This window comes from Carya illinoinensis, chromosome 14 (assembly GCF_018687715.1).
Source record: "Carya illinoinensis cultivar Pawnee chromosome 14, C.illinoinensisPawnee_v1, whole genome shotgun sequence".
Taxonomy (NCBI): Eukaryota; Viridiplantae; Streptophyta; class Magnoliopsida; order Fagales; family Juglandaceae; genus Carya; species Carya illinoinensis.
This window is the reverse complement of record NC_056765.1, coordinates 28,902,358-28,921,981: the sequence shown is the minus strand read 5'-3', so window position 1 is coordinate 28,921,981 and position 19,624 is coordinate 28,902,358. Positions and strand designations below refer to the sequence as shown.

Below are 19,624 nucleotides of genomic sequence, written 5' to 3'. Positions count from 1 at the left end.
GTCCATATACACCAGCAAAAGCCCACAAAAATTTATATGTCACACTCTTAAAGGAGCATGCTACCACAAACACTTATGAATTCCTCCCTTTTCTCCACCACTCATCTATTCCACATCACCAAAACACCTCCTGACGCCCCATTAGATGCCAAATACACCCAATCCACATGTACACAACTCCATAAACTTCACACAATTCTTCTAATAATTAATTTCAGCTTTGTCTCTTGTAAACAAACAATGTCCACCTTCCACTCATGAAGCAAGTTTCTTACTTGGAGACACTTTGGTCTTGTTTGTTTTCGCGACTAAAAACCAAAACTTTGAAAACTTCTCAAAGTTTTCGTACTATCAGTAGTTTTATAAAAACAAACAAACATTTTGATCTACCAGTTTTCATCTCAAAAGATCTCAAGTTTCTTCTCAGGTTTTCATCTCAAATTTTCATCTCAAAAGATCTCAAGTTTCTTCTCAGGTTTTCTTCTCAAGTTTTCATCTCAAAAGATCTCAAGTTTCTTCTCAGGTTTTTATCTCAAAAAAAGATCTCAAGTTTTCATCTAAAACAAATTACATCATTGGTAAATAAATAAATAAAGGAAGTAGCCAAAAAAAAAAAGACAAAATGGTTAAAAAAAAAGGAAGTAGAAAAAAAAAATCACCATTGGTAAATAAATAAACAAAATAAGCAGAAAAAAAAAACAAAAAAAAAAAATTGACCAAATGGTTAATAAAAAAGGAAGCAGGAAAAAAAAATGCATCATTGGTAAATAAATAAACAAAGGAAGCAGCAAAAAAAAATAAAAAAAGAAGTAGAAAAATAAAAATAAAAATTGCAGCATTGGTAAATAAATAAAATATTATAAAAAGTACTACAAGTACTTGTGGGTCCCATCATATTAGTAACTATAACAAAGTCAAACTAATCTCATCTCATCTCTAAAAACAAGCACATATTTCATCTTATCTCATCTCATCTCAACATATCTCAAAATTTTTTATCTCATCTCATCTCTAAAAACAAACACATATTTCATCTAATCTCATCTTATCTCATCTCATCTCAACATATCTCAAAAAATTTTATCTTATCTTATCTCATCTGTAAAAACAAACGAGGCCTTATTGGCCTCGTTGAGCCCGCGAACATTCCACAACACAATTTTGGATTTCATTTGGGGGAAGCCAGTCACTTCCCTTCTGACCTGTCCCTGCTGGAACTACCCTCATAATTCATCGACCATGTTAACCTCTAAAGCGCACACCGTTTTTTTTTAGCCAGCTTTCCTATATTGTTGATGCCCCACTTCAATGGCAATAAGCAAAGCCATAAACTGTTCCTCAAAGCCTTCACACTCCATCCCCACACATTGTTGTATTTCCTTCACCTTGTGAAATACCCAGTCTAAAACATAAGATTGAATTGGTAACATATAAATCAGAGGAATAGGCTCACCCACTCTAAATTCCATCGGCAAACCCCATGTCTCTTCCATGAAAAAATTTTCACCCTCCCCAACAGGCCCACTTAGCACTTGGACAAGTCTTTGGGAATTCTCTTCTAAAGAAAAAGGTAGTTCTTCACTGCCAGAATGGGAAAGGTCATCTGAACAAGCCCCCTCCCTTTCGCCCATCTCAGAATCATCGAGAAGCTATAATTAGGGGTTCACCGGAGTATACCCTTTCTAGCCTCCACTTGATGGTGAAACGACACACGATGGTGAAGTACTACCCACTGGAAGCTCTGCTGTCGTTTTCTAGGCACACGGCGTGTACTGATCACCTACTGACTGCTCCGACGCCATCCCCGGTGTCTTTTGTGTCCCCGTCGACAGATCCTCTGCAGTCCGCATGCTTTGCGTCAAGATTTCCAGTGTAAGAGGACGACTTCTGCCGTTGGATGGTGCCCTTGTGCGTTCTCTTCACACGGATTGGGTTTGTCCATCATACTGCCCCATTGGCTATGGCCCAACCCGTCGGCCCACTGGGCTTCTACCCACTTTCTCCACACTAGCCCAGCCCCCTTACCATTTCGGTCCTCACCCCCTTTACTAGGCCCAACAATCGAGCCTGTCCCGATAATTAGCCGTTTATTTGTGGCCCTGTTGGGCCTCCAATCACCTAAGCCCACCCCAACCCCTTTACTTGCCCATTCACTAACTCTTTCCTTATTACCCTCAACACATCTCAGCACTTTTTCCACCACATCCTGCAGCTTCCACAATTGTGCCTGCATCTCCACCAGCGTGCTGTGTACGTCAATCTCCTCTAGCATAAAAACTGACAGAAGAGAAATTCTTCAGAAGGGATTCAACCCAAGACCACTGGCCTATGCAGGTTGTTACACCAATTCTTTTGGCAGATTTCAGTAAGAAGATAAAAATAAAAATAAAAAGGAGAGTTGAATACAAATGTGAGCCCAAAAGAGAACTGTAGACTTCTCACCCAAATCCATTTTACAAAATATGAGATACATTTTCCTTCACAAATTCAAGAAAGTGTCTCTTTCGGTCTGAAGGGAATCATTTTTTCAATCAGTAATAGAATTTTCATTAAGAAGTGCCGAAAGGCAATCCAAGTTTACTTGACTCAGTGTTTTCTCAATCAATAATGCATCAACTAAAAAGAAAAATCACTTAATTTTAAATCTTTAGTTTCTTTCCTTATTATTTTGAACGATTTTTCATCATTCTAGTCATACCATTTCATTAATATCTTTAATAATGACTTTATTTCTCATAAAAGACATAAACTATACAAAAGCTCCAAAAAATATCCATGTTTCACATTTATGTATGCCATCTGCTTAACATCTAAGCAGCAATCATCAACAAGTTAAAATTTAAGTATGACATCTATCTAATATTTGTGTTGACAATTGCCCAATAAATGACTAATTTTTTTTTTTTTTTTTTGGATAAGTAAAAATATTGTATATATATATATATATCAATAGGAGTAACCAACTACACAAAATGTATACAAGAAAACACCTAGCCCATATTAGAGAGCCCCTAGTGACCCACAAAGCCTGTGAAAAACTACCCAAATAAATGACTAAATATTTCACAACATTTAACAAATTTAAGCTTTTAGTAAGAACATTATAAGTTTTTGCACAAAATGATGTAAGTAAAGACTAATGGAAGCTCTAAGAAATGGTTTAGTCTGGAATTTGTTCCGAAATTCTGATGGATAAATTATTTCTTTATAAACAATTCCATCCCCAGGCAATTGGAGTTCATTACAATGACGTAGTCACACAAAAGTAATGCAACAAAACATATATATGATAATGACATAACCAAATCAAACTGTTGGACCTGAGCAACAAAAATTAAGAAAGAAAAGGCAAAACAAACTTTGTGACCAACCTTTTGAAGATATGAAAAGTGGACCACTCTTGAAAACCTGTCCAATCATCTTGTGTTAGAAACTGGAGCAATCACCACCTGCCTAGTGCTGAATGAAACTAAGTTTAACATTAAGAAATGATGAAAAAGCATACGCATAATTAGATAGTGTTAGATTTTCAGCACTGACAATTTTTTTTTATAAGTAATATAAAATTCTATTGAAACTAAATTAGTAAATAGGCAGCCCGAGTACACAGGAAGTACACAACTGAGAACACCTAATTACAAGTTAGAAGCTAGAAAGTGATACAAGAAAGTCATGTAAATTGGCTCTATTAAAAACACTAGTGAATAATTTCAGGAGGAGAATTATAGCGAAACAATTGACATTTTATACGCAAGAAGAGCGGAGAAACAATAAATTATCTTTTATTACACTGCGATGCAGCTAGGGCAGTTGGGGCTTCAGCCTTCTATCTTTTTGGTGTGGACTGGATCATGCCTCAAAGGGTGGTAGAGTTATTGGGTTGCTGTAGATGTTAGGATGTTGGTCATTGTTATGTGGAACCGTAGAGGATTGTCCATTTGCGAGTCATGTGGTGTGTATCGAAGAAGCACCAAGTGTGGAATTTTGAATATTCTGAGAAGACAGCAAAATTCTAGGATCCAATGTGCTAAAAACACGTTATGTGTTAAGGTTCCTCATGATTGTTCTAGCTTTACTTCTTATTTAGATTTTGTCTTTTTGTTTCCCTTGGCTCTTTAAATTAGGCAGGCACCCCTCCTGTATAAATCACAAATACATTGGGTAGTGCCCCTTTGTGCTTTTAATAAAATTAAAGGAAAAAAAAAAGTATTTCATAGTCAAATAAAATAGAATCATTGCCAAACCTATCAAAAAAATCCATAAATATAATCTTAACAATAATGATCTACAAAAGCTACCAAATTAAACAAATATAAAATTAAAAGGCATATATTTTGGTGTTTTTCAACTGCTTTCTACTTCCTATACCAAATAATTTGGGGCTGGAAGGACAAGGATGAAACCAAGATTGTAATCCAGAGGGACCACGCATTTTGGAGCTAGAATAAGCAATCAGGCTGAAGTTTTTTTGTAGCACTTGAAGTAAAATTCAAAAATAAAAAACAAAATAATGGAATAACGACAAAAATTAAAATAAATCTTAAAGAAAGAAGAAATTTTCAAAGCTCATAAAAGTTTTTAATTAAAAATTGTATAAAATTGTATTAAATAATAAATAATATAAAAAGAGTTGTACAAGGTTTTATTTTTTATAGGTGGTGTACAAGGTTTTATAGAAGATAAATTCCTATAAAATAAAACTTGGTATGTGGTCAGGGCCTCCCTGCCCCCATGCATGGGTTTTGTTAATGATAGCGTGCATTCATCTATGTTTCTTATTTTTTTCGTATCTTCCATGTTGGGTATTTTTGGTTCTAGTTATTTCTCTTGCGATGGGCTCGAGTCGGAAGCTATTAATCGACTCAAAGATTTTTTATTTTCAACACATAAATGGTCAGTGGTGACAAATTACAGAGAGAAGTCACAAGGTCACCAAGTTCATCACTGTTGATGTATCTGTTGTGGACTGGTTGGCCAAAGTGGTGGGTGCTTGCAATCCACCAACTGGTTCTTCAGAGTTTTACAAGATTCAAAGACAAGGGCATCGGGCTTTGCTAGCCTAGCAATGCCATAACAAGCATGGCCATTTTTTGACGTTGTATAAGTACAGGAAAAAGGTGAGGCGTGGTTTCAACTGTCCTGGAAGGATCAAAGGGTGAGGGATGGAGGAGGTTTGTAGCAATGCTTAGGGACGTTGCTACCCCTTCCTCTGTTTCGGGTGTGGATAACAGAGCAAATAAGAGGACTTTGCCTCTTGGCTACACTTTTCAGGAAACAAGGGCTCTTTTATGGAGGGTCTTCAAGAATCTGCCACTGAATTTGGTGGCCCGTAGTAGTTCAAAGGGTTGTCAAAATGTTCATGGGTTGATAGGCGGGGGAGGTTGTGAAGCTAGACTTGCAATCCTTTCATCTCTCCAAGGACAATGGTTAGTTTTTCAAGGGAGGCTTGACAGTGGATAAAGACAGGTTTTCATTATTGGCCATACAGAGAGATTTATTGGACATGAAGGAGAAGGTTGATCCATGTTACACTAGGTGGAATTGGGCCTGGCCCCATCCATAGGCTCAATGGGTTTAGAGGATGGCTTATTGGGCAAGCAGAAGGCTGACTTATTGCCTCATCCATGGGCTCATCCATGGGCTTGGTCGTCGACTGGGCTGGCACAAACTCCATCGCCGACATCCAGCAAATGTCATCGGAAAGTGAGGGGGAGTTTTTGTTGCGTGATCACTTATGGATGGCGGTGGTTGGGAAGGAAGGTAACTCAGTTTTGTCTCTAGTCCCATTTGTCAAGGGTTTCAGTTTTGTGGAGTCATTTCCGATGGTTGATCCGGCCTTGTTTCCTATTGAAGCCCTTCAGTAACCAGGGAAGGATAAAGGGGCCTTCCCACATGAGTTGTTAAAATCTAGAGTCGTGCATAAGGCCGTCCTCCCTTAAGGCTCTTGGATGCTTCGAATTTGCAAATGGTCCTACATGATGGGGGTTGTTCTAATGGTAATGAGGTTGACCTTTATGCACACTTCCTCCTAGTCCAACTTCATCCAGCATTGTTTTGGATTGGGTTCTAAAAAAGGTTGATGAGATTCAAGCCCGTGTTGGGATCTCTTATGATGGTTTTGAAGAGAAATTCAAGGCTCTTCTAATTGCTATCAAGTATGGACGTTCCTTGGCCTTGAAATCGGTTTCAAAGAAAGAAATGGAATTAAGAAGATTAAAATGCTCCATTAAATATGACAATAAGGAGGGGAGTGGATGGTGGGACAGATTGAAAGGGAGGGGGTCTCATTTTTCTTATGAAGCCTAAGATCCTCTCCTAGAATGTTAGGCGGCTTAATGATCCAAACAAGCGTCTTCGTATCAAGTCATTATTGCATAATTGGAAGGTTTATATAGTGTGTTTACAAGAAACAAAGTTACATGTCCTCTTGATGTGGGACACAAGTGGTGGAGTCGGTGAAGGAATTTTTTTGTAGCTTGTTCTTTTAAAAATGTTGAGGATGGGTGAGCGTGGCCTATGAGGGCCGTTATGGGCCAAATTCGGATAGGGAAAAGAGACTTTTGGGGGAGGAATTGGCAGGATCGTATTATCTTTGGGATGTGTGTGGTGTAAGAATTTCAACATTACTCACTTCCCGAGTGAGAGATCGGGAGAAGTTAGTATTCTTTCAGCCATGGAGGATTTTAGCTTTAATGGCAGCGCAGTGCACTTTATGTTCTTAAGTCATTTATGGCCTTAAGGTGAATCTTGGAAAGTCTGAGATGGTTCCAATGGGGGTGGGGCATAATTACTTTAATCAAGAGTACTCTTTCCAATCTTCTCACTTATTTTCTATATTTATTTCCATTGCCTACAGGGGTGGCCAACCGGATTGAGAAGTTATTTTATGCTTTCTTGAGAAGTTCCATCTGGTTAGTTGGAATAAAGTTTGTTCTCCAATTTTTAATGGAGATTTGGGGGTTCGTAATTTGAGGATCTTTAATAGCTTTTCTTGGGAAATGGTTATGGAGATATCAAGTGGAAGGAGAGTCGCTTTGGAGGGAGGTTATTGGCCATAAATATGGAAGTGTTTGTGGGGGAGGGGGGGTGTTGGTGTTCTAATGAGGTAAGGGGGCATATGGTGTGGGTCTATGGAAGTTCATTAGAAAGGGATGGGAAACTTTTGTAAGCCATGTTAATTATACAATTGGAAAGGGATCTAGGATCCGTTTTTGGTTTGATATTTGGTATGGTGATCAAGCCCGCAATAGGGTGTTTCTAGTCATCTTTCATCTGGTTTTTTATAGGTATGCTTCTATTTCAGATATGTTAGTTCATTCTAATGGCTCTTTTCAGTGGGATGTTTGTTTTACCAGAGCTGTACGGGATTGGGAAATTGATGAAGTTTCAGCTTTTTTCAGTTTTTTATACTCTTTGAGGCTTGGTGGTAATGATGGGGATAGGATGCTGTGGAGGTCCAAGGGGAGCAAAAAGTTCACAGTTCAATCGTATTATAAGTTGTTGACATTTCAGAATAGTGCCACTTTTCCTTGGAAGTGTATTTGGAGGTCTCACATGCCTTCCAAAGTTGCTTTTTTCATATGGACTGCCTCTCTTGGGAAAATTTTGACTATGGACAATTTGAGGAAGCACGGTCTTATGTTATGGACTGGTGTTTCATGTGTAAGAAGCATGGAGAATCTGTGGATCATTTACTTTTGCATTGTGAGGTGGCAAGGGCATTGTGGTATGGAATTTTTTGTAGAACCAGTTTGACTTGGGTGATGCCTTTGAGAGTGGTAAATCTTCTTGTGTGTTGGAAAGGGCTTCATGGTTGCTCTCAAGTGGATGCGGTTTGAAAGATGGTTCCTTCGTGTCTTATGTGGTGTATCTAGATGGAAAGCAATGAGCGGTGTTTCAATGATTAGGAGCGCACTTTGGAGGAACTTTCAGAACTTTTTTGTGCACACATTATTGCTCTGGTTTTCTGCTTTAGTGATTAATGGAGCTTCTACTCATATTTTTTGTTGTGGTTTATTTCTTCTTAGAACGTATTTAGGTGTTTCTTTTGTATACTTATTGTGTACATTGGCATCGCCCATTTCATTCGTATTAATAAAACTGTCTTTCTTAATTATAAAAAAAAAATATATGTATGTTGTTGTAGGAAGAATACAAGGTGTAATCAAGCTCTACAGATTCTACCAATATTGAGAGGAAAAAAAAGTATAAAATTTGGGATCCTAATAGGTTGATTAGCATGTGGGGAAAATTCTCACTATCAAAGCTTCTCCTAATGGGATATCTTAATGAGTAATGGTAAATGCCGTCATAGAATATGCAAGCCTTGTGCACTCCTTTTGAAAAAAAAATTGGTTCCACCATTAAAAAAATAATGTTTTCATGTGGATCCCAGATTTAACCAATTTTTTCAAAAGGGAGTGCACAAACTTGCCCACTCTAGGACTGTAAATATCATTTCTCTATCTTAATTTGCATGCATGCGAATCATTTTATTTAACTCAATTTTTTGCTTATAAGATATGACTTTCTCAATGACCAAGTACTTCTAAAATTCAATTTGACTATATCTATAAATAAGAAACACAAGATTCTCTTAAATGTGCTACTTTTAAAGAATTGAAAGAGTCTGACAGAAGCTACAGGTTGGAAGGAACGGTTGTTATCGCTGGCTAGGCGTGAAGTTTTAATTAAAGCAGTTGTACAAGCATTGCCAGCCTATACTATGAGTTGTTTCTTGTTACCTAAATCATTTTGTAAGGACTTAGAAGGGTTGTTTGCAAAATTCTAGTGTGGACAAAGACAGATTGAACGCGAGATGCATTGGATTAGCTGGAAAAAAATGTGTTCTTCTAAGTTTTTTTTCTTTCTTTTTTTTTTTTTAGAAAAGTAAGAAGTATATTAATAAAAGAATAGGCAAAAGCCTTGTTCAGTACAAAGAATGTCCTAACTACATAGGAACGAAAGAAATAAGGAAATCACGAAAATCTTGGCCATTAAAATTAACGGCGATGGCCCAAGTACAAAGAGCTCTAAAAAAGAAAGCTTTCAACTCCTTCATCGATCTCTCTTTGTCCTCGAACGTCCGTGCATTGCGCTCCTGCCATACGCACCACAGGATGCAAATCGGAATCATCTTCCATAAAGCCTTAATCTGGTTGTTACCCCTTAGGTCAGTCCAGCAAGCTAGTGTTGCCACTACGGTCTCCGGCATAACCCAACCCAAGTCTAGTCTACTAAAAACCTTGTTCCACAACCCTCTAGCTACCTCGCAGTGTAGTAGAAGATGATCCACAGATTCTCCCCCGTTTCTGCACATACAACACCAATCTACAATGATCACCCTTCGTTTTCTCAGATTGTCCGTTGTGAAGATCTTCCCCAGGGTAGCTGACCACACAAAGAAGGCAACTTTGAGGGGCGCCTTGTGTTTCCACAGTCTTTTCCATGGAAACTGAGAGTGATGCGTTTGTGTTAGGGACTTGTAGAACACACGTACCATAAACATACCATAAACATACTCATTCTTTACTTTATTGAGTTTTTAAAGCTAAGTATTTTCCTACCACAGATTTTCTTCAATCTCTTGTAAATAGGAAGTCCTCTCATGTATGGCTTAGTATTTGTGCTGCTAAGTCTCTTTTGCAGAATGGGTGCATTTGGAGGATAGGGAATGGAGATAGAGTCAGAATCCTTCATGATAAATCGGTACCAATTTTCTGGTTACCTAGGATGTTACCTCCTACTTATGTTTTACAAGATGATTCTAAGGTGAAGTTGCCTATGAATTTGGGTCAAAGAACTTGGAATATGGATTTAATACAAGCAGTTTTTCCTCCTATTGTTGCGAATGCAATTATTCATCTTCCCATATTTTCAAGAGAGTGTGAAGATAAATTTGTGTGGAGTGGCACAAAGAATGGTGTATATTCTGTAAAGTCTGGGTATCATCTAGCCTTGAATTTGTTTGACTCTATTGTTGGGGCTGGAAGTTCTCATTTTTATTTTTTTTATATAGGTAAACGATAGTATTAATATGAATAGGCATAGCCCAAGTAAAACAAGAAGTTATACAAGAGATAAAACCTATCTAAGTTGCTAAAGAAGACATAAGGAAATCGTGCATATTTTGGCCATTAAAATTTACAGCAATGGCCCAAAGGACAAGAGAGGTGAAAAAAAGAGAGCGAAGCTCCACTAGAGTGCGCTCTTTGTCTTCGAAAGTCCGCTCATTCCGCTCTCGCCATATGCACCACATAACACAGATTGGAACCATTTTCCACACAGCTTTGATCTGTGGTAGTCCACCCGGCATCCCCCAACTGGCCAATAACTCAGTCACTGTAGCAGGCATCACCCAATTTAAACCGATTCTGTTAAACACTTCACACCACAAGGCTCTAGCTGTCTCACAATGTAACAACAGATGATCAACGGTCTCTCCAGCTTTCTTACACATACAACACCAGTCTGCAATAATTACCCGGCGCTTTCGCAGATTATCTGTCGTCAGAATCTTGCCCAGAGCCATTGACCAAACGAAAAAGAGTGCTTTAGGTGGGGCCTTATTCCTCCACAAATTTTTCCAAGGGAACTGACTATTTGGTGTGGTTACAAGGGATTTATAGAAAGAGCGAACCGAGAAGTTCCCCTTACCCGCAGGTGTCCACCACAATTTATCTTCTCGCAAGTCAATAAGCTTCGTGGAGTATAATAGGCTGAAAAAAGCCTCAAAGCTGTCTATTTCCCAATCTTGAGCTGCTCTACTGAAGGTGACATTCCATTGGGCTTGATCTCCTGAACGAACCAAAAAATCCGACACCGAAGCTTCTGGATCACATGCCACACGGAACACGGTAGGAAACGCATCTTTTAAAGCCATCTCCCCACACCAAATGTCCTTCCAAAATTTTATACCGGTCCCCTCCCCCACCAAGAATCTAGTTAGGTGAGCAAAAGCTCCCCATCCTCGTCTGATGTGTTTCCAGATCCCTACCCCGTAAGGGGCATTCCCCTCTCTAGTACACCAACCCCCCCATGTGCTCCCATGTCTGCAGTCGACGACTAGTTTCCATAATGCTTCTGGTTCCATATTATATCTCCAAAGTCATTTACCAAGAAGTGCTCGATTAAACATCTTCAAGTTCTTTATCCCCAATCCGCCTGATGAGAGTGGTCTGCACACCTTGTCCCACTTGACTAGGTGGAACTTAAATTCATTCCCCATTCCGCTCCATAAGAAATCCCGGTAGAGTTTTTCAATGCGTGAAGCCACAGAGGTTGGGATTGGAAATAAAGACAAGAAATAAGTAGGTAGATTAGAAAGAGTAATTTTGATAATAGTCACACGACCTCCTTTTGACAAGTACAGTCTCTTCCACCCTGCCAGTCTTTTTTCCACTTTCTCGATAACTGAGTCACAGATTGGTAATGATCGGGAAGTAGCCCCCAACGGTAGCCCCAAATAGGTCATGGGGAGAGAAGCTACCTTACAACCCAAAATGCTAGCCAACTACTGACTATTATTGATTCTTCTGACTGGCACTAACTCTGATTTATCGAAGTTCACCCTCAAGCCCGACGCTGCTTCAAAACATAGGAGAAGGGCCTTCAATGCCCTAAGTTGTTCTTTGTCTGCTTCACAGAAAATTAGTGTGTCATCTGCAAAAAGCAAGTGAGAGATAGAAATAAGGCCCCTATTCAAGTCACCCACTGAGAAACCTGTCATAAAGCCGTTTGTGACCAAAGCCGTCAACATCCGACTCAGGGCCTTCGGATAACAAAGAGGAGTGAGGACAAAGGATCTCCCTGTCTTAAACCTCGAGAGCTGTTGAAAAAACCTTCCGGGCTGCCATTAATAAGGACTGAAAATTTTGTCGTTGAGATACACCACCTTATCCACTTGCGTCATTTCTCCCCAAAGCCACATCTCTGCAATAGATATAGGAGAAAGTTCCAGTTTACATGGTCATAAGCTTTTTCCATGTCTAGTTTACAAATGATCCCAGCAATACCAGATTTTAGTCTACTATCCAGGCATTCATTGGCTATTAACACGGAATCCAGAATTTGACAACTCCTTACAAAAGCATTTTGAGGCTTAGAAATAATTTTTCCTAAAGCCTTCCCTAGTCTGTTCGCCAACACCTTGGCCAGAATTTTGTAGATCCCGTTGATAAGGCTAATGGGCCTAAAGTCCTTCACTTCTGAGGCCCTAGTTTTCTTCGGAATAAGAGCGATAAAAGTAGTATTAAGGCTTTTCTGAAATTTTCCAGCATGGAAAAATTCTTGAAACACATTCATGATGTCCCCTTTCACAACCTCCCAACACATTTGAAAGAATCCCATCGAAAAGCCATCCGGTCCTAGCGCTTTATCTTTCCCCATTTTCCTAACCACTTCCTACACCTCATCGTCTTCAAAAGCTCTTTCTAACCATGAAGCTAGTTGTGGTTCAATAGAATCAAAGTCAAGCCCATCCATTGTTGGCCTCCATCCTTCTCATTCTGAAAAAAGATTTTCAAAAGAATTCACCACATGTTCCTTGATAGCTAGAGCCTCTGTGCAGTCTCTACCATTGATTTTCAGCATCTCAATGGTATTATTTCTTCTATGTGAATTAGCCACGCTATGGAAAAATTTCGTACTTCTATCCCCTTCTTTTAACCAAATGGCTCTTGACTTCTGACGCCATGAGATCTCTTCTAAGGATAATGTCCTCTCTAGTTCTGAAACCAGACTTGTCTTACGTGATAACTCTTCTGGGGTGAGGACTCTGTCTTCAGTGATTCTATCAAGATTCTGTATTTCCTCGATCATGGTTTGCTTTTGTTCTCTCACATCTCCAAAACTTTGAGCATTCCAAAGCTTTAAATCGTTCTTTAAAGCTTTTAATTTTCCTGCAAGAATAAAAGAGGGAGTGCCATGAAACTGATAAGAAGACCACCAGAGTCTTACCTTGTCCACAAAGCCTTCACTTTTAAGCCACATGTTTTCAAACTTGACCACCTTGAATACCACCTCCATCCAGTAAAATGGGGAAATGATCTGAGCAAATACGTGGTAATCTCTTTTGAGATACCTCTAGATAGTGACACTCCCATTCCGGCGAAATTAGGAATCTATCTAGCCGAGAGTACGTTTGGTTGTTGGACCAGGTGAAAGGGCCACCTACAAGTGGGAGGTCCACCAAATTCAGATCAAAAATGCAATCTGAGAACTCAATCATGGTTGGGGTTAAGCGACTATCTCCTGATCTCTCGCTAGGGAATCCTGTGATGTTAAAGTCTCCACCTATGCACCATGGAAGGTCCCACCAGCTCCAAATTCCAGCAAGTTCCTCCCATAAGTGTTTTCTGATGTTGTCAGCATTGGGCCCATAAATTCCTGCAAATGCCCATGAAAAATTGTCTTCCGCCATCTTGAAGGATACTGCCACTGAATATTCCCCTACAAACTCTTCCATTTTCTCCATCACCCTCTTATCCCACATTACAAGAATACCACCTAAGGCCCCATTCGACGCTAAATAAATCCAATCTACATATGGACAATTCCATACACTTCTCACTAATTTTCTGCTCACCAATTTTAATTTAGTTTCTTGTAAACAAACAACATCCACCCTCCACTCTCGAATTAAATTTTTTATGCGGAGCCATTTGTTGATATCGTTCAGCCCCCGAACGCTCCATAATAAAATTTTTGGCTTCATAAAAAATCAGCATTACCCTTCCCTTTGCTTCTATCACGGCTTGAGCTCCCCTCGTTCAAAGACCAGTCAAGTCTCTTTAGCTCACGTTGTTTCTTGGATCCATTTTTTTTCGGCACATGACCAGCCTCTATTGCCGTGAGAAGTGCCATGAATTGTTCTTCGTAACCCACACACTTCATTCCCACAACATGTTGTATATCCTCTACCTTTTTGAGGACCCACTCCGACATCTCAAAATCTCTGGGTAATAAGCAATTCAAAGGGTAAGGTTCCTGTCACCATCCTCAAAATCCTCCCCCAAAAAATTATTTCCTCCCCATTCAAAAATGATGCCCACGTTGTTATCCACTTGAGCAGCAACCAATTGAGTATCCGGGACCATGCTGGTATATGTAGGATTTTCCGAGATCCCTTCCACTCAGTCCTCCCCCATTTCCACGTTTACGTCGATGTCACCTTCTGAAAAACCATCCAGATGTTCACCCGAACCTAAGGGGACTTCCACCTGGGGATGCATTGATTCCCAACCCATATTCGGCGTGTTCTGTGTGTCAGGGAGCTCACCCGAAGCCATGGGAGCCTCCATCTGGGGAGATCGGAACTCCACATCCCCTATCGTTTCATTCTGTGCGTGACGCTCAGGGAGAAAAGACAAAAACTGCATGTTGTCCTCTTGTCCGGCATCCCGCGACGGCAAGATCTGGTCCACTATCGGTGCCGGCGTTCTCTGTTCTCCCTGGGTTTGGTTCACTGTCGGTATCAGTGTAACTGATATTTCCTTCAGTGGACGGGTCGACAACTCACTTCGGATTCTCCACTTGGGAGCCTACCCGTTGGGCCGGGTGTTATGGCTGGGCTGGGGCTAGCCTAACAAAGGCCTAGGATGATCTGGTTTGCCCACATAGGAGTTGGGCTTTGCTAAGGGCAAAAATTCCTTAGTCGGGCCCGTTAAAAGCCCATACCCAATTTGTTCCTTTTCTTTCTTTATTAGGTGGTCTACTTTAGCCTGTAAATCAATCAGCTGAGTCTTCCTTTCCAAAAGGAGCCTCAACGTCTCCCCTTCTATCACGCCACCTTCGTTTCTGCAACCACTACCTTGACAGCTTGCTAGATGTCTCTCAGTGTCAGAATTTTGTCCCGTATTCAGACCGTTGTGTCCTTGCTTGTCTTTGATTTCAGACCAAAGTTCAAGGGGTTGCACCACCATCAGTGCTTCCAGGTAGGAACGAGGCTGTGGCTGAGCGTCCGTATGCATCCTCTTTACGCCTCCATTGCTGGAACTTTTTCTGTTGACAACGAGGGACTCCCGTAACGCCTCCCCCATTCTCCTCCACCCATCATCCTCTTCCTCTGGTATGAAAATAAAACTCCTCCTCCCACCACCACTATACTCCACCACCGCCAAATATCGGCCTCTTTCATTCATGCATCGCTGAGCAATGAAGTTTCGGTTACCTTCCCTGATTGTGGTGTAGAAGTCATTTGTTTCAAACTTTGAGCATGAATCCATGGCCTTAGCCAGCCATTGTACTGAGGCAGGTTCCAATGTAACCGTAGCCATCACCTTCCAAGTTCTCTCTGTAATAACCAAGCTGGCCCCCTCCTTCACGAGCGTGAACTGCTTAGAATCAATGACTAACATTTTAAAGAGCCCCATGAAGAGAGTTGCACCCCAGAACTAAAAAACAACCGTGGAAACCGTCGCTAACAAGATAACACAAATTGGCACCACCTTGCCTTTATATTTGCAGCCAGAATTGCTACCGGCGCCGGAAGGAGAGGACCAGCGTGGTGAGGCAGCGACGGGATGTGCTAAGAGACGTGGGGGTTGCCGCTTTGCGAGTTAAGATGGAGACTGGAAGTTCTCATTCACATGGCACTTCCTAATTTTGGTGTCAATTTTGGAATATGAATTTACCAAATAAGGTTAAAAATTTTGGATGGCGAGCTTGTAAGGATAATCTTCCTACTAAAATGAATTTAATGAAGCGCAATGTTCAGTCAACTGCAGGTTGTCCTCTTTGTCAATTGGTTGATGAGGATTGCTATCATGTTTTTTGTGGCTGTCCAGATGTACAAAAGGTACTGTCTGTTCGCTGTCCACCGGTTTTATCTTGTTTGAAGTCTGATGCTTGTTATGGAGATGGTTTGGGAATTAATGCAATTTGATGTGACTTTAGTTCCAATATTTATATCTATTTCTTGGGGAGTTTGGAAGTATAGAAATTTAAAGTTATTTCAGGATTCTTCTTGCGTGTTGCAAGAAGTTGTTGATGATTGTTTAGCATATGTTGAGAGTTATATTACTGTTAAACAATCTCAGTTGGTGCTATGGAAAGAGATTGTCCTGTCTTGGAAGCCTCCTACTCCAGGTATGGTAAAGCTTAACTTTGATGGTGCTCTGTTTCAATCTCTTGACTGTGCTGGTATTGGGGCTATTTTGAAGGATGAAAAAGGTGATGTTCTATTTGCTTTGAGTAGGAAGGAAATTGGGTTGTATGCAGTAGATGATATTGAAGCTTTGGCTGCCTCATGGGGTCTTCAAATTATATCTAATTTGGGTTTCTCAAGTTTATTACTAGAAGGGGATTCATGGACAATTATTGAGGCCATTGGTTCACATGAGCCAAACTTTTCAAGGCAAGGGAATCTGATATTTGAGATTAAACGTCTCCTATCGAGATATGCAGTATATGAAGTAGCTCATGTTGGGCGCCAAGGAAATGAAGCAGCTTATGTACTTGCAAGGCATGTTCGTAGTGTGGATGATACTATTTAGTGGTGGCATCAATGTCCAGAATTTATTCAGGTTATGCTTGATTATTGTTTGATATTGACTTTGTTGTTACTGGTTCTATATGAATGGCAACGGTTTTACTTCAAAAATAAATAAATAAATAAGAACCTATAGCAATGCTTGTCCACAAAAATATCAAGTAAACAGTGTAAGAAAATCGAACAAAGTAAAAGTAATTGAATTCTGTTCGGCTGTCCACAATAAATGACCAAAACGAAATTCATCTAATACTAGTCAGAAGATTCGAACCTTTTTCCTTTCTTAGCACAACATTCGTACTTGGATTACTTTAGTTTCTTCTTTTCTCACAGTCACAGAAGAAGGTCGATTCAAGTAAATGCACTATGAGGAAAGTGGACCGACTACTATAAATTTCTGATTACCATAACTTCAGACCGGTAACTAATCAAAACAAGGGGATCCATACCTTGTTTGAAGCTGTAGAAAGAGTCGACATTTGCACCAATTAGTTCCGCACATACGACATCGAAATGGTGCTCAACCCAATCAAAATCACGGCCGAAATCGTCACCATTTCCACAAAAAGAACCGTCGAGAGCCCCCCCATTGCGTCAAGCACGAATGTAACACCCAGATCGGGGGCGTCGAATGGTGCGGAAACTAACCGGCGGGATCTGACACGCAGAGCGAGTTAAAAGAGCTCCCAAGACTCGGACTTTGATCGGAGAAACGTAAAGTAAATGCACCAACCGAATCACACACACTCTTACAGTAAAAGTAACAATCTTCCAGGCAATTTTTTCTAGAATTTTTGTGTCATTTATCTTGCAATAATTTAGCGAGTGGGGTTATTAGGTGGAGGAGGGAAAGAGCAGTTGTAGCCGATTAATACTAGTTTTATATATCTCTCTGTCCGCTTCTGCTTTTCGCCTACTTTTTGGCTTTTGCCCCGGATGCTGAATGCATACAATGGTTGACAGGGAAAGAGTGCCACGGAAGAGACTGAGTTGTCTGTAGTCAAGCTCCAGTCCAAATCAAATCCCAATTAAACAGATAAAGAAAATGAGTAATGTATGAATAATTATTTTTACGTCCTTTTATACACTCTATTGAAATAATTAATTATATTAATCTTTTTAATTTATAATCAATTATTAATTTAAAATTAATTATATTAATAAAATATATAAAATAGTAAGTAAAAATGACTATATGTTCAAGAAAAAACCTTTAAACCGGTCAGGTGTTATTTTCTTTTTTACACCCACAAGCGAAAAATAAACACATCAGGAGCTTATAGAAATTACAATGGGATTGGATCCAGGTAAGAGAATTCCTTAGGATCGATTGGGCTGGTTTAGTCAAATAACAGCCTGCCAATCACATACCAATACCTAAGACTTCCACCACACTTATCCTGGACCAGCACTACATCAGAAATGGATTTGGGGCTTCAGAAATTAGAACTTCGTTCAACCCATCTCTCTTCGCAATTTCAAAATCAGAACTTCGTTCAACCCATCTCTCTTCGCGACCCATCTCTCTTCGCGATTTCTCCAATTTGTGTTTTACAAGGCCGGTCGGTCAATAGTTGTTCATCTGGCTTACTTTTGGCAGCCGAAAACCAATTACTCGAGATCCAAAAAAAAAATTTCTTTCTATTTTATGGACATGTGGGGTCAATGGTTTTTCTTTCTAAACATTCCCACAATGTTTAGTAGTACATGAGAATATTCAGGAGGAGTCTACGATTAAGATTGGTGATTTTAATAAATAAAATTAAAATAACGACTGTGCTGAGGTTAGGGAGTAATGGCTGCTGTTATAGAATTTTATTGTCTAGATACTTTACTTTAGTTGCAGGAATGTATTGGTGGTGATGATAATTCTGTAGTTTAATTACTTTTGTTGGTTGTGAATATGTGCTTTGTTTTGTTTCACTTTTTTGGTCAGAAGCATAATGCCGTAGAAGATATTTTCAATCTAGGCAAGAGGGCAGAGGATGCAAATACAGTGCAGAGGGTAAAATTCCAGTCGGCATCGAACTGAGATGGTTGAGTAGGCATCGGCATCGGACTGAGGGCAGTGCACAGATAGCAGCGAGGAAGAGAAGGCAAGAAGGCAAATGAGAAACGGGTTAGCATACAAATTGATTCTATATGGTGAAGTGTATTTTTCTTAGTGTTTTTTCTTACGTGGCTTAAGATGAATGGATGGCTATTTTTGTGGGATTTGCAGCCCGACCGGCGTGAACCAGGTAAACCCCTCTTTTCTCTTCCAGCCCCATAGCCTATCTCTTCTGCGATGCACTTCTTCGACTGGAATCCCGTAGCCCATCTTTTTGTATTCTCTGTATATGCTTGAGATATTTCTCTCATGAAAAAACTAGTCCCTTCATCTGTAGATTCAGAGCACTCTCATCTCCATCTGCAGATCTTTGTTTTTTCCATCCAAGCCTCAAGGTACCGCCGTCGCACCTACTGTAATTGCAGCGTCCACATTCCGTGTACAACTTGCTGTTTCCTCCCTTGCAACGTCCACATCCAACTCCATTTCTTCCCTTGCTGTGTAATAAATATTTTGTTTCCGTTTATTTTAAATAATATAGTTAAGTATCCTTCATCTCTTCGACATACATGTACTACATGCTATATTTTTTATTCTCTATTTTGGTAGTTTTGGGGAAGAACAATTATGCATTTTGTTGTGCAGAGTTTTATTCTAAAGTTCAAATTTTTCTCAAAAACCTATCGTCTGGATGTGAGGTTTTGATTCTTTGAGGAGTGCGATTTTGATCTTTATTGGGATAAAATTTTACCGAGTAGCGGGGAGGGGTTTGAGCTTCAGAGGGAGGGGTGGGATCTGTTTTTGTTTTTCTGTTTAGGGCGTTCGTTAGTCAATTCAGCTAGATCGTGTTTGGAATCTAATCTCTTTTTGGGGCGTCCATTCATCGATTCAGAGGGAGAGGGAAAGAAATGTTTCGGGCCAACGTTTGTAGATTCGAAGGGAGAGGGAGACAAAGAATGAGAGGAGGCTCATATGTATGCAGGTCCAACTCTAAATTTGGTCAGATGCCTACGTGGCTATTTTTGATTGGTTGGTGGGAAAACAAAAATGGCACCCGTCCGGCTGGGAGCGCTACTCTATGTTCA

The 19,624-nt window shown here is 40.0% G+C and overlaps 1 protein-coding gene and 1 long non-coding RNA gene across 5 annotated transcripts in view; one reads left to right on the top strand and one right to left on the bottom strand.

Annotated features, from left to right (window-relative positions):
* LOC122294292 (rho GTPase-activating protein 7-like) overlaps positions 1–17,445 on the bottom strand; it is a 77,429-nt gene extending 59,984 nt beyond the window's left edge. For 2 of the 4 annotated variants that reach the window (XM_043102904.1, XM_043102905.1), the window contains exons 1-2: positions 16,939–17,444; positions 3,372–3,408 (exon numbers count right to left, since the gene is read on the bottom strand). In XM_043102904.1, the coding sequence (XP_042958838.1) occupies positions 3,372–3,408; positions 16,939–16,968 (67 nt within the window). In that variant the 5' untranslated portion in view covers positions 16,969–17,444. Of the gene's footprint in view, positions 1–3,371; positions 3,460–16,938 lie in introns of all 4 variants that reach the window. The other 2 variants (XM_043102906.1, XM_043102907.1) reach the window with 2 other exon arrangements.
* Positions 17,446–17,901: 456 nt separating this feature from the next.
* Positions 17,902–19,105, top strand: LOC122294798. The gene is made up of 2 exons (XR_006237738.1): positions 17,902–18,608; positions 18,711–19,105. It is a non-coding gene; the product is annotated as an uncharacterized LOC122294798 (long non-coding RNA).
* The last annotated feature ends 519 nt before the right edge of the window (positions 19,106–19,624 follow it).